This window comes from Scomber scombrus, chromosome 20 (assembly GCF_963691925.1).
Source record: "Scomber scombrus chromosome 20, fScoSco1.1, whole genome shotgun sequence".
Lineage (NCBI taxonomy): Eukaryota > Metazoa > Chordata > Actinopteri > Scombriformes > Scombridae > Scomber > Scomber scombrus.
In genome coordinates this window covers 13,478,160-13,493,578 of record NC_084989.1, presented here as the reverse complement: position 1 = coordinate 13,493,578, position 15,419 = coordinate 13,478,160, and the positions used below count along the sequence as shown (strand labels likewise).

The following is a 15,419-nucleotide window of genomic DNA, read 5'->3' as shown; positions in this document are numbered from 1 at the left end:
CCCAAATCCTATATAAGTCTCTCTGGATTTCTGTTACTGGAGCTTTATAATGGACTTTCTGACAAACAAAAGGAACATATATTTGTCCATGCACAGCCCATTTAGCATATAAAACACAAGCTATGTCATTTGGTAGGCTTTACACTAAAGTTATTTCAGTATTTTGTCACCTTCATCAAATGTGCAAGCCTAGTTTGTAGTTATCAGTTTGGTTTCCAGAATGGCTTTTAATTAATTCAGAAGGAGAAAAAAAGGAAAATTGGTTGATTTTGCAATTATTGTCATTATCATTTTTACACGTACAGTGGTGGGATTTGTCAATGGGACGCCAGACAATGAGGAAATAAAGCCAATGTCAACAAAACACAAGGCTTAAAGACATATTAGTTTCCCTTTTACTCCACAACTATAAGCAGCACTTAATCAGCACATCGAACTTGATTAAGAGAGTGAATACGTCTTTGGTTTAAATGTCATAGAGGTCCACTTCTATTTTGGAGAATTTCGTCAAAACTTAAATTGAATTTACCAAGGTTAGAAGAGGAGGTTTACTGACAGAGCTATTTTTCAAATAACACACACCAGAAACTGAAGTGTTTTTGAGCACTGCGACAGCTGCACACAGAAGTATATTCATAAAATGCTTGCTTTGTGTTCCATCTATATCATGTTCAGGGATTTGTGGGGAGAGTAAAACGTTTGCATATAAAGGCTGCTACACTGGCTGGGCATTTAAGCGTGACATGTTGGGCACAGAGACGTAGGTTGAGGGCACAGCCTCCGCTGCTCCGGGAGTCAGTGTGGTGGTCATGGTGTTGTTTTTAACACACAGGAACGCAGATCTGGGCGTGTGGCATTGCTTTGGGCTGAAGTCTGTGGGAAGGTAAAGAACCAAACATCTTTCTTAGAGCCAGGTTTAATGCTTTGCAATCTTAGAATGGCACAGAGGTCCAGTAAATCACCATTTTCCTCTCCGTCTCAAACTGTGAGGAGGGGTGTGAATGAGCTCTTTGATAAGTGTGCAGTCTGACAGCAGGGCTTGCACCGGTTGTGGTGGTGATGGGGGGGGGGGCGGTGGGTCTGGTCAAACTGTGGGGCTAACTGCAGCTCTTTGTGATGTTCCAGGGCCTCTGCAGGATCTGAGAGATCCAAGCTAACCCTGAGGAGGACTGTGAGTGCACATCTATGACCTTTCGACTGTGAGGCGAGAAGTGAAAGAAAGAGGTTGGCGGGGGTTAAAGATGGTGCACAGTCTGGGAGGCAGCACAAAGCGGGCCATTTGGCAGCCAAAAAAAGTGTCACTCTTGCTATGAATGGAGAATTTAGGGTAAGATAATCTCAATGACAAGGACTTTTAATTCATGATCTACAGCCTGCAAATCAACCACTCTGCTCTCCCGCAGTCATCCATCATGGTGAGACAAATGCGTAGAAGAAACATGCTTTTCTATGACATCTGCATCCCACAGACTTCCATCTGTTTGATTACAAAGCACAAAGACAGGCTTACAGTAATAGAAATCAGTGCGAGGCAAAATGCATAACAGGGGGACTTCAAGGCAGAGAATGGTGGTTAGAGAACAAGAGAAGACACAGTGATCAGCTCTGTTAAAATTACTCAGCATGCAATAATACAGCTTGTCATGAATGTTAGGAATTACCAGGTTTATATTATATGCAAATGGTTTCCTACCTTTTTTGCTTGTGACTACTTCTGACTCATGGTCAACTGTTGCATGTCACTTTGTGTTATGAATAGGTCATCCAAAGATAAAGATTTAATTAAGACTTAAAACAGTTTGTAACTTTCAAAGTCTGCACAAAGGCCTGCTTAATATTGAATGTATAACGTGGAGTCTTGAATTAAAATTTGAATTTGAATTTATGGGTTTACTTCAATTAAATTTCCAAACATTAAATAGATTTTCCAGAAAACAGAACATTTTATACAAACCTGAGATAAAGAGATTATCTCCGTTCCATTCTGAGGGATGAAGAGGAATGAAGTTTGGTATTTTGTGAGGCACATTTGCTCACTTGAGGATTTAATCGGGTTTTCTTCCCAAGTGTTACATGAAGCTGTTGTACAGACATTTAAAATCTGCTACAAAAAGGTTTTATTTCATATCAAAACATGTGTAATGTACTGTATTAGACTTTCCTGCATCAGAATAGAGAGAAAAAATCTGAACTAAAAGCCATAACTTTTGACTGACACCACTGCAGATATGTGGTGGAATGTTGGTTTTGGCTGCCATAAACTTAAACCCTGAGAGACAAATGGATGGAAATACAGGCTTAAACATCCATATCAGCATAAATTAACACTGTTATCTCCTCTCATGTTTGACATTAAGTACAAATTATCAGAGAAAGCAGGTCATATCAGTCTGACACCCATTTTCAAATGTGAGGAACGGAACACTTCCTGGCAGCTCTCAGCAAGGCACCGGCAGCACAAAACCACAAACAACAGAAGCTAATTCCACAGAATAAAGTCATGACCAATAAAATCAGCAGCTCTGGAAAATTACCTGGATTAGAATGGTTAATATAAAACCATAATTGAACATTCTCAAGGGTTGTCTGCTTTTTTTCAGACCTGGACCCAGATTTATGACATTTAGTGTAAGTCTGGGACCCAGGCCTATCCAGACAAGGATTTTGGATTCAAGGATTTTGCCATTAAGTAAAACAATTATGCGCCCTTATCCACATCTTTGTTTGATGGAAAATCTTTTTTGAGTCACAGTATTTTATTAAAAAACAACAGTGCTCTCTGGTGGCAGCAAAGAAACAGTACAGCGCATCCCTTCATCATTAGGAAACACCCTAAATACATGCAGTGCCAAACCTGACCAGCAGAGTATAGTACATGTCAAGATTTACTCATGTTTGAGAGCAATGCCTGTCCTCATCTCACCTCACAAAACTGACACTAACCTGTAATTGAGCCATAAAACAGCTCCATAAAATAAAGACTCCCTCTGGTGCTGATAAATTAGGGCAGTCATCAGTTAATTTCATTTTCTCTTCTGGCGAATATACTCCACAGACCGTGCTCCAGAATATGCAGAGAAACATACAAATGTAATGAAACAAAGTGTTGCAGTTGGAGTTAATTCAATCCCTACATGTTGAGATGATTATCCTTAAATTATAATTGTGAGCTGCAAAATGGGTCCCTTAAAATCCTCTCAAAAGACTTTTCAAGCTGGTGAAATTAAAGCCGGTGTAAGCATTGATTGTGCTTTATTTTTAAACAGGCGCAAAATGACTCTGACTGTGTCGAATTCAACGTACTTAACATTCCTCTCAGGTGCTCTTGTTAGCAGGAAGCACACAGGGGATGTTGCAAAAAACTGTCACATCCCAGAGAGGGGAAATTCTGTCCTAATTCAACACACCCAGATTAAATGCTACTGTTTTCAAGTTCTTCTAGTTTTTCTACATTTTTTACAAGAGAAACTGTGCCCAACAATTCACTGCAGTATAAGAGGTGGAAGTAGTTAAAGGACTGAAACAAAATCGTTTCATATATTTCTAGCTTGTAAAGACGAGCTGTGGTGCAAGAGCATCTGCTTGCTTAATTTAGAGAAACATCTTCAATCAAACCTAAAAAAACTACATCGAGGCACTCAGACTACACACAGGAGTCATTTGTAACAAGAGCATTTCTGCAAGAAATTGTCTTGTGTCACACATCCTGGAAACTCTAGACTGTGTGAGTTACACACATTTTGCACAGATATTTTACTCATGAAGAATAGCATCATTGCCACAGTGTAGAGGAAAACAAGATTGAATGTGTTTCAAATGCAACACTCTCTTATGAAACTATGAAGGGAGGAACCTCACATGGTCACAGCGGCCCTCGATATGGTGCGCCTCTCCTTAAGAGTTCCAGGCCTACACAGACTGCACCATAACTCAAATATTCATCCTGCAGTCTGTCTGTCACTTTCTCTCATATTTAAATAGTTTTCAAATCTGTTTGATAGCTCAACCAGTGAGGAAACTAAAACGAAGGGACATTCTGCGGAGAGGTGTGGTCATAATGAGAGGAGAACTTTATGCCTCATGCAATTCAGACCCATCTGTGACGCACTTTACTTTCTTAAGTTCACTTTTTGCACGTGTTTTTAAATGTGTTTTCTTTTGCACTTTTATAGATATTATAATGTTGCATACACTTTACTATCAGAGTAAATACTGTTTTGTTCTTATTTGCACAAGTGCACTTAAGGATGAAAAATAGGCTTTATTTGCATGAATGGGTGCTAACTGCTCACAAACAGCTCACTATCATTAGACATCTGTTTTCTCTCGAAAATGATGGCAGGTAACATGCTTAACCAAATATTTATGCGGCTGTTGTATTTTCAGCCATAAACCTGCTCCTTAACAGCTCTGTCTTTTTTGTGTCCCACCAAAATTAATAACAATCAAAAGAACTGATGGTGTTGTAACGTATGCAAGTAAGCTCCTTATTATCTCACACATATTAGTGAAAAGCTCATTTACAACTTAATGATGTAAGCCAAGGTTTTATGGCCGAAATTCATTACTTCATTAAGCAACTCCTGTGCTTTATTACAAGGAGAGCCAGAAAGGGGTAAAGTAATTAATGTAATGCAACATAATTCTCCAGCGTGGGTAACTTTTGAAAAGAGATGGCTTCACCTTGGTCTTATAGCAGCAAGCCTTGACAGGGTCTCAGTGGGTCTTGAACAAGAGAAGAATGCTTTCATTTCCCCTCATTATTTCTTTTCATCAGCTTCAGAGGAGTGAAATTGTGTGGAAATGTATCATTCTCTCTCTCTTTTTTTAAATCCCCAATTTACAACATATTGTGTGAGCTTCATAGCTAGTAAATAAATTGTTACCTAATTTTATACCAATTTTTATTATTAGTGGTATATTATGTATGAAGTCTATTTATAGGATAGCGCGTTTTGTGTTCATTTTCCTGTCCCAGAAGCAAAATTATTATTCCTTTGAAATGAAAGCGATAAGCTGACATAAATTAGCATTATTTTGCACGTTCAGGGGTATTAATTCACTCAGTGTTGAATATAATTCCTGCAACAGTTTTAAGTGGCAATTTTGACAGATCTAAGGTCATTTAAATCATAAGGACTATTAGGTGAATTATGTGTCTTGGTGGTCTCTTCCAAGCAGGTAATTCAGGGTCTAAAAAGTGAAGAAGCCAATGCAGAAGTACCCCCCACTCCCACTAAAAAAGACTAATGCTGTCCTTACTATGTCCATCCCAGGAACACTGCACACATGTATATAATCTCAGGAACTTCTGAATATTGCACATTTATATATTGCAGATTTATTTACACAGAGATTGATTACTGTACTGCTTATCTTATCTTATCTTATCTTAAATCAGCATTCTTTCTCATGGCCAGCAGGGGGCGAGGACGTCGGCGTGGCTACATTGAGATTGACCACAACAACGGTGACAACAGGGTTGGTTAGGTAACGTAAACATGACATAACCTCAGATTCACAGAGTATAGTCATAGCTGTCATTAAAGTGTGTTTTCAGTTCATGAGTGTTGATTGTAACATTGTGGTGGGCGGCCTAAAAAGTGTTGTCCAGCGTTTGGTTGCACTAAAAGACCAGCAAAGGATTCAGGTGTTAACTTTTCCGGTTGTCGGCTACAAAGTTGTTTAATAGTTTTAAGCCTGTTTTTCGCTAGCAAAAAGCAGCATTAACATTATCACAGTTAACCATATTCCGTAAATGCACCGTGCTTATCAAATTAGCAGCCTTTCGTCCAAATTTGGTCACTTAAAAAAAAAAAATCACTTCTGGCTCTGAAAATCCAAGATGGCCACGGTCAAAATTGCAAGCTGGAGGCTTCAAAACAGAAGGATGGGTGTATTATATTTGCTCCTGTAATATATCCATTAAGAGCTGTTATAGTAAATCCTTGCTCTCGCTTTGAAGCCCATAAACCAACGGGTGGCGTCACGGTGGCTACATCCATTATGTTTTTACAGTCTATGGTGGTCTCTTATAACTTGTTGATGCGAGTTTATTTTGGAAACTGCAGGCGGAAGCCGCAGCATTAATTGCGCCTGACTTGACTCTGGTCCATCTTTGCATTAAAGGCTGCTGGGAGGCAGGATCAGGATCAGGATGAAGACTTTGGGAGTCACATGGACTCAACTTAATGACTGGTGTCCAGTTGTTGTAGCAGCTCTCAGTCACGATCAGTGTGAGGCTGTCTCACGGTGCTGAGTAACTTTCATTGTGCTTCTTTTTTTAATTCATTTTTTCCCCAGCCTCCTTTTCATGCGTTTTTTCATCCAGCATTTCGCTTTTTCCCTCTCTCTACTTTTTGTGGACTCCTTTTTCTGCAGGGACCCTTCACTTTTAAGCATGTTGCAAACTTTACATTTTCGTAACTGAACTTCGTAATGTGACGTGCAACTCCCAACCGCAAAAAAGGAAATACGGTTTTGTATTTGTTTACTCACAATGACTGAGGAGAGCAGAAGTGAGCACAGAGCTGAAAGCGTGAAGGACATGGAGAAACAGCTTCGGTTACGCGTGTGCGTCCTAAATGAACTTCTGAAGACTGAACGGGATTATGTGGGGACACTAGAGTTTCTCTCGGTGAGTTTTGACTACACTTTTACAACAGAGACATTGCATATAAGTGCACATGTTACTCTTGAAGATGAAACCTCAAAGCAAATAAACAAAACAAAAAAACAGCCAGCCTGTTTAGTATGCATGGTGCATCAGGCTCCACAGCAAGAACTCCTCCACTGAGTGGTACATGTTAATAACCTGCGCAAACTACTTCTCCTGGTGTGAGCTGGATGTCAGACATGATAGTCAACTTTTGAAAGCGTTCCCTGTAATATTGTATGAGTACAACCCTTTGATTGGGATATTAACTTTTCAGATTGCAAGTGTGAAATTGGGAAAGCAGTCACAAAGAGGCACAGCTCTTGCGAAGCCAGTGTCATGTTAAATCCTCTTCTCATTCTGCTTATAGGCTTTTAGGGGATCACAAGAACTGATCACAAACATATCATTTTATCTTGCGGAGTGGGCATACGATGGTTAAGATGCTGTTAACAATGACGAAAATGAAACATTTCAGCCAAAAAGCGTCTGAATTTTTAAAATATCCTATCATCATTCCACCAGTTAGGAAGTGATTACTGTGACGTACAACTCAAAGTTAAAGTGTATCAGTCCAGGTTGTTGAACATGTCTCTACGATCATTAGAAATCTTTACATTTAAGGAGAGAATGAACTGAAATATATCAGTAAAACTCGTTTAAAGGCACCATCCTCTAACTGACTGTGTCTTTATCACACAGGCAGGCTCGTAATTTGTATTCTACTGCATTACTATTCCATTCGTGTTATTACCCCACTTTTCACACGCGGCATAGAAAATAAGTGCAAGCTGAGTTTGTTCTCATTGCCAACTTCTGATCAAACCCAGAAGGGTGGAGTTCTGCCAAGGACAGCACAGGTGGACTCAAACTAAAATCCCTGGAGCTTGCACACAGCTGGCTGCACATCTCCATCGTGACACTCTGTTGCCGCAATGTAGTAACTGTCAGATTAGTGGCATTACATAAAAAAAACACCTAACCTCAAAGACATGAAGAAACAGGAGTAACACTAAGCATGAAAGCTGTGAAACTGTGTCATTGTTTACAGCTGGTAATCAAGTATTAAAAGGCTTTATTTGAATAAAGGCAGCTGGCGCCGAATGTTAAAAGTGAAAATCCTTGAAATAAACACATCAATGTGATTATGATGTGATTTTATCTCGTGTTCAACAGCAGAAAACAGTAGATTTGGACAGCTTCCACTGTATTTTCTCAGCAATTTAAACTCCTGAGTGTGATGGGAACTGTGCAGGGAAGTAGGGTCGAGGGGGCACTGTGTTGTGTGTCATTAAGAACGCTATTTCCCAGACCACATGTATGAATGTGTACACCCGACCCCCTCCCACTGCCCAGATGTTTCCAATGGAGGACAGAGGGACTGGGGAGGGGACGGAGCTGCGTCTGGCCAGATTGTGCATGGCCTTTCTTAGAAGTGGCATCACTGGAGGAATGGAGGAGGCAAGTACATGAGGGAATGTGTCCTCTGTCCTGGTAGGGGCTTGGGGAATGCAGACCCTCCCCCTTTTATCTCCCCTGTTGTGCCGGAACAGGAATTCATTTCAGAAGTGACTGATCCTTACAAGGCAACTCGGTTCTGGACAGTTGCCTGGACAGATGCGCCAGATTGAGATCTTACAGTTCGTTGTTGGTTTAGCTGTGTGTAAAAGCAGAATGAGCTAGATGGCGATGATGAGAAGGAAGCTAGAAAGTGAGAGAGTAAGATGAAGAGTGACTATTATCTACTGTCTTATCATCTGGGAGGTCCTGGGGAGCATTGTGGAAGATACTCCAGGATGATCAAAGGCAGCCCTACTGGGGAGAACGGTCATATTGTAGACTTTCATCTGATCACACACAAACACACACTCGCCTCCCCTCCTGCTTCCTCTACTGCCACATGAGTTTCTGTCTGCCTAGAGGTCAGAACAGAGGACATCCCGCCCTCCCTCTGTGAGACTCCCTGGTGGGATAATCCAGGGGACTTCGAGAAACAGCAGGGAGAGGCGCAGGGCGGGATATTGCTAGAGGGGTGAAAGGGAAAAGGGTAGAACGGATCATGCAGTAGATATTGCCAGGAGGGTGAAGGGGTAGGTGGGGAGGAAGGGGGGGAGGGTTTGGAGAGGCTGGGCTTGGTGCCTTCTCTTGTAAACCATACTTCCTGGAGGAGGAATTCCTCTGAGGTTAGGAAATGCTGGGGAACAATGAGGCTCCGGTCAGTAGCCCAAGTTGAACTGTGGAGCAGAGATTGTTGCCGCCGATCCGTGGGACCCAAACACAATGCACCTCACAACATACTGTAATGTTAAGGTAGTGGAAAACAACACGGACAAGCAGGATGATTAGAGCGATTTGTCCCAGGACAGTTTTAACCTATTGTTTGGCAACACTTAGCCTCTCGTGAGAAAATAAGCAGATTAAATCTTGAAGGTGTCAGTATTAAGTAGGTAAGTCTAAATTAGTAAGTCTAAATTTGACTTTCTTTGGTCACTTTTCACACCGACTTTAATTTATGGCTTCCACAGTAGTCGGACAGAGAGAGAAGCTCTGGGGAAACTGTCTGAAATATCTCCATCCTATCTTATATAATGAACAATTATAGCTGGAGATAGTGGGCGGCGGTGGACAGTGGTGTTTATCTTGGACAGCCAGGAGCCAATAAAATGACAGTCACTCTTAGAAATGTCTCAATGAGAGGAACAAATCCAGACTTAATGTAAACAGTCCATTTAATGAGCTCTTTGCATTTCTGCAGTTGTTTTTTTTGCCACAGTGTCAAATGAAATACTTTTATAAGACTTTGGCATTGTTCTTCATTAATAGCGGGACATTGAAAGACAGTTGCTTGCTTGAGAAGCACTTAGCAGGGAATGGAAGAAGGGACAATGGAGGAAACCTTTCATGTCTTGATTCTGAGGGGAGATCTCAGCCACAAGTTAACTTAATATATTCCAAAGAGCTTTACAGTGCATTAAGTGGTCCCTCAGCTGCTGCCCTCCTTTCCCCCAGCAAAAGCCTGTTGAGCTATGAAGCAACCATAGATTGTAATGTTTAAAACATTTTTAATCCCTTGAATAAATTGAAATTAAGTAAATTTGATTTGAGACAATGAAATGCTGTGGTATCCTTATTCATCTTCTTTTAAGAAAACAAAAAAAAAAAGATCCTCAAGGGTGAATTTCATACTCTGCATATGCTTCCCCTTGTTTTATTTCCTCTATGCAAAGAAGTTGTTGGTCAACAAACATGTCGATTGTCACTTTAAATCAGTGAAAATTACTGCAGGAAGTTGCAAAATCAAGCCTAATGGAGAAAACAGCCGCTAAGAAGGATCATTTACTGGCTCTTAGAAACCCAGGTGTTCAAGTGAACCCTGTGTGTGTGTGTGTGTGTGTGTGTGTGTGTGTGTGTGTGTGTGTGTGTGTGTGTGTGTGTGTGTGTGTGTGTGTGTGTGTGTGTGTGTGTGTGTGTGTGTGTGTGTGTGTGTGTGTGTGTAAGTTCTCTCTCTGTTTCTTTCGGGGTTTGGGTTTGTTTACATCTTGGCTGGGATTGTCACGTTGGCCAGAGCTGCAGAAGTTTTTTTTTTGCATACAACATATGACTTTAGTGGCGGTCTTATCCTGAAGGAGGTCAGGTTAGGGGAAGCATGATGAGTGGGAGCTGATGACCCCAAAGTTCATGAGCAAAAAGCTAAATCATCAGCCAGAAAGAAGTTTGGATTTGAATGAGTTGACGTGGGGTCAGAGAGGGCAGAAGCAAAAGTTGTTTACATTACTGTAATGAGACTGACAGCATGTGATAAAACCCCTTGTACAGATTCGTCTATGCCATTTAAATTGTTTTTTTTTAAGTGGCCGATCAGATAAGATATACAACATGAGCGCTCACATGATGATGGTGGCGGTATTGGGTGGTCTTGAGGTTGAGTACTTAATGTTTAGAGCTTGCCAGTGGCCATTTACTGTTGCTTATATTAGTTTGTTTCCATTATGGGCCAGATTTGGTGATAAAAGAGCCCACAAGAGTTGTTTCCAAACTGGCTGCTGTTTCTGCCCCGATTACTCTCTTCTTTATTCCTTAATTACTTTGTTTATTCGGGGTAGATGATTGCCGCTTCATTCTGTTCCCATTCCTACACCTGTGTCTTATCCCCTCGTTCTTTTCATTCATTTTGAATCTCTCTCACTGCCTGTCTTTCTTTCCTCATTTTTCACTGTAGTGTGTCCCAGAGGGAATGGTGGCTGAGGATGAGATTAATTCTGCCTTATTTAAAGTATATATAGACACAACTGTGTTTTTACAGGGTATGTGGTGTTTGTAAGAGAGCAAGGTAGGAGAGAAATGGAAGCCCACAGAGAGGTGAGATGTTTTTCTCCTTGACTCTTAATTGGATTCGGTCAGTCTCTGCTGCCTGAGAATACAGACAGTTTCTCTCTTGTGTCTGTCCCCAGTGTGAGGCCCCTGAACTGATGAAGTGGCCCACTTGCATTTTAATTTCACACTGCCACTACACAAGCAGTTTGCATTTTATGCTATGTCTGCAAGGACTGTAGTGTAACTTCTGCATTACTTGTGATTTTTCACAGTCTGTATATACTTCTTAATACATCTTCTCCACACTGTAGATGTTTTTGCCTTTTTGATTTTGTATTTGCAGGATCAATAGATGCATTGGGTGCAACCGGTTTAGTACCCATCTTGCAGCTATATCTGTATCCAACCTGAGGATGAATGATAGGGAGGATTAGTTATGCAACAGCAGAGCTCTTTTATTGCAGAGATTTGTGTTGCAACCTTGAGTCTCATATCAATTAAAACACTGAGTGGGATAATCTTTTATCTTCCCATTGTGCAATGCTACTTTTGGAGCTGCTGTGTTTTGCATGCCTTTCAATATTTTATTCATTCATCTTTATGACAAAAAAAAGATTTAGCAATTTCCTAGATGTAGCAAATGTGATTACCGTTGGGAAATGTTCAGTCACATGTGTGCTTACATTATGCCAAGTTGAAGAATTACTAGAAATGATTAAATATTGTGATCCTCAGTGAGAGGCGTGACAGTGAAAGTAATTTGATTTAAAAGGGTGTTTTGTTTTGGCTGAATTCCTGTAATGCTGATTTTCTTTCACCATCAAGATGTCTAGTCTCTTTTGTTATCAAAATACTTCCACTCTCATGTCTTGAAGGAAGTTAACGAGAGTAGCCAGTTAGCATAGCATAAAAATAGCAATCTCTTGGTCGGATGCAGTGACATCCTGGAGCCTTGTCGAGACTGTGAGGCTGCAACAAGCCCCGAGGAACAGCGCCAAGGTTTGAAGCCAATTTGACATAGTGGCCGAACCACGTTCTTGCAACTTCCGGGATGACATGACACTATTGGGCCCAAAAAGACTTTTTCCATAGACTGTGAAAGATACATCTGTAAATCAGCGGATACATTTTTTGAGCGCCACAATCTGCACAAAGACTCGTTTCACTATCAGTATTAGATAAACGATAAATCAGTGGAGTCACTGTCCCACAACTTGTTGTTTTTTGGATGGATTAAACAAAGATATGATGTTTGTATTTGGGAGCTTTAAAGGTGCTAGTTGGTGGATTTTGTTACCCTTTAAGTTATGCTAAGCTAAGCTAAGTTTGCTGTCTGTGTAGCATCATATTTACTGTACAGACATGAGCACAGTATCTATCTTTTCATCTAATTCTCAGCAAGAAAATAAATAGGCATTTCCAAAATGTGAAAGTATTTCTTTAAATTAAAATATACATTTTGTTGAAAGACATGGTCATATATTATAAAAGCAAGGTACTATTAAAAAACAGTTCGATATTGGCAACAAAACGAAGAGACAGCCACAGAAATCAAAACATTTCAACCAGTTCCAGGTCTGCCTGTGTGTGTTGCATCATCCTTTCTTCCAAACTGTTAAAAAACCCCACTGCTTTTGCTGTCGTCTTGTCAAAAATCAGAATTACTTTGATTACAGCTCTTTACACCTTCATTTTGTCAGTGTAAAAAACGTTCAAGACCCTGCAGCAGGTTCTTGCACCAGAGAGAGTTTCTTAGCTTTTGTCTCAGAGACCATTTTTCAAGCAGGATTTCCTTCCTTCCTGGCCCTCCCTGTCTTTACATTGTGCTGCACGGTTCCTGCCTCAACACACACACACACACACACACACACACACACACACACACACACACACACACACACACACACACACACACACACACACACACACACACACACACACACTTCCCCCCGCTGTCTCCACTGGGCCAGGGAAAGCAGAGTTGTGCTACAGATGCCCACTTGGCAACATGTAACTTCATTGCATATAGACAATAGCGCTGCAAGGACTCCTGCACTGAATCCATCGTGTGGATTCAGCTCAGGGGGCAGAGGTGGTGCTGTGTATCTGCCCAGAGGAGAAGGCGGCCTTTGATTTGGCCACTGCCAGCTGCCCGGTCACATGGTGCTACGTGTGACAAGTAGAAGAGTGGCAGGGCTGCGGTAGACACTTGTCAGGACGCTCATGCAGTGTGAAGGGGTCATCATCACAAGGGGCCCTGTGTTTAAACTGGCATGCTCTGCCACAGGGTACACACACACACACACACACACACACACACACACACACACACACACACACACACACACACACACACACACACACACACACACACACACACACACACACACACACACACACACAAAATCACATATTTGCTCAGATCAGTATGCCTGCAGCGTTGCTTTTGCACTCTTAAACTTGCTTCAACATTGTCATAAGTTTAGATGACATGGTTGGAAAAAAATGAAAATATGTTTACAGACAAATTAAATATTTGTATGTTGCTTATAAGGATATTGCCTGTAAAAAAAGAAAAAAAAGAAAAAAGAATTGCCAACTATGTGGCTTGGTATCGTAAAGTGGTGCAACTGCTTCTATTTCAAAGCCCATTTGTTTTAATTAATTTGTTTTGGATTTAAGTGTCCTCAGAGTATGTCCAAACACGTCTGTATGTTCTCGTTGTGGTTTCAACTCACACTTTCCGTGTCATTTTAAGTCTCTGTCCGTCCTGCATTTTTGGGCTCAGAATCCATAAACACCCAGAGCTGCCCAGCCAGACATGATGGGGAATTCCACTTCACATTGAATTATTTAATTAAACACTTGAATGGGATTTGCTATAGAAGGTCTGAGACTTAGACAAGTAGTGTCTCTGTGTGCACAGACATTTTAAAAATGTTTGTCTGTCTGTGTTTCTTCCTCAGTTTTTTCTCAGTCTCTGAAACGATTTGTCCCTCACACTTCAGTACAGATGACTGGATCTTGTTTGAGGAATAAGCCATGAATACAGCTATTATCCACCATTAAATCTACCTTTCTACCCTAAAGTCATGGTATCAAAGTGACAGCAAGTCATGAGATTTCACTCATAAAGAGATAATTTAATAATAGAAAAATGACCATGAACATGGGGTCTAAACTCTGCCTTTCTAAATCAGACCTTCTCAGAGAAAGCTTGTGGGCTTTTGAATAAGAGGTCTTTGGAAGGAAACTTTATCTACCATATCATGATAAATATTGAAAAAATATGTGCTGTAGGCAACGTGGCTAAAGACTGAATTTTATAGCTTTGAAAACGTTTAAACAGTTGAACAGATGACAGGTTTTCTATTAGTGTGGTTATGAAATTTTCCCCTTGTTGGCATGTAGTGAAAATATCATTCACCCACCTGGTAATGGATATATACTGTAATCTTTCCTGTGATGATGAAGTTAGGCAGCATTGGTATAGTTAACGAGCCAGGCGTCTGTTTCCCAAAAAACATTTGTGAGTACTTCATGCTTGCAGAATCTTTGGGAATCTCACAATTCGTTTCTGATTCTTGGTGTCTGATTGGATTCAGAAGCAATTTTCAATTCAAAACAAATCCTCGGTTGAGAGAGAGAGAGAGAGAGAGAGAGAGAGAGAGAGAGAGAGAGAGAGAGAGAGAGAGAGAGAGACTGCTGTTCTTTACTTGAAATTTAAACTTCTCAAATACATTCATACATGTTCAAACCCGAATCCAATTCGAAATGCGTGATTGGACAACATGAACAACCTGTGGAACAACCTTAGCAACAATGCCATTTGTTGCATGCATTAAACGCTCTGATTTCAACACAAGGAGGAATTAGAAGTAACACTGTGAACAGAATGTTTAGAGATGAGGCTTTTGACTTTCAGGGAGTATTTACATACGTTCACCTCAAGTTTTGAAATTTTGACCATGTACAACACAGTCATCTACACACTATAACAGCATACAAATTACACTCAAAAAATCACAAAAAGCATGATATGTCCTCTTCAAATGACATTACTACAGTAAAAATGTATAAGTAATATAAATCTCTAAAAACTGCATATATAAAAAGTTACATGTACAGTAAATGTGCAGTAATCAGTGGTTTTTAGCCTTGCTCATTTGGAAGAGTAAATGGGCTAAACTGTAATGAGGTCTAGACTGTCTGGTGCAGCCATGTTGGCGTGGTGCCTCCTGCTCTGTCCATTTACAGACAAAAAAAAGGCATGATGAGCAGAACCCTGGCAGGAGGGGTTGTTTGGACGAGTGGGCATGTCGTCAAGAGTTGTGCTTGGGAGAGTTGTGGGGGAGAAACTGGCAGGGTAGTTGTTCAGTTCTCCATTGACAATGTCCGGTTCTGTCATGTGTGAGACAGGCTGACGCTGCAGGTTTCCCTTTTTCTTGCC

General features: G+C 40.7%; 1 protein-coding gene across 1 annotated transcript in view; it reads left to right on the top strand.

Moving 5' to 3' along the window:
- The first annotated feature begins 6,276 nt into the window (after window positions 1-6,276).
- The window catches only part of prex2 (phosphatidylinositol-3,4,5-trisphosphate-dependent Rac exchange factor 2), an 89,491-nt gene continuing 80,348 nt past the window's right edge, over window positions 6,277-15,419 (top strand). The window contains exon 1 of the mRNA XM_062441526.1: window positions 6,277-6,637. Within this exon, the coding sequence (XP_062297510.1) occupies window positions 6,500-6,637 (138 nt within the window). The 5' untranslated portion in view covers window positions 6,277-6,499. The remainder of the gene's footprint in view (window positions 6,638-15,419) is intronic.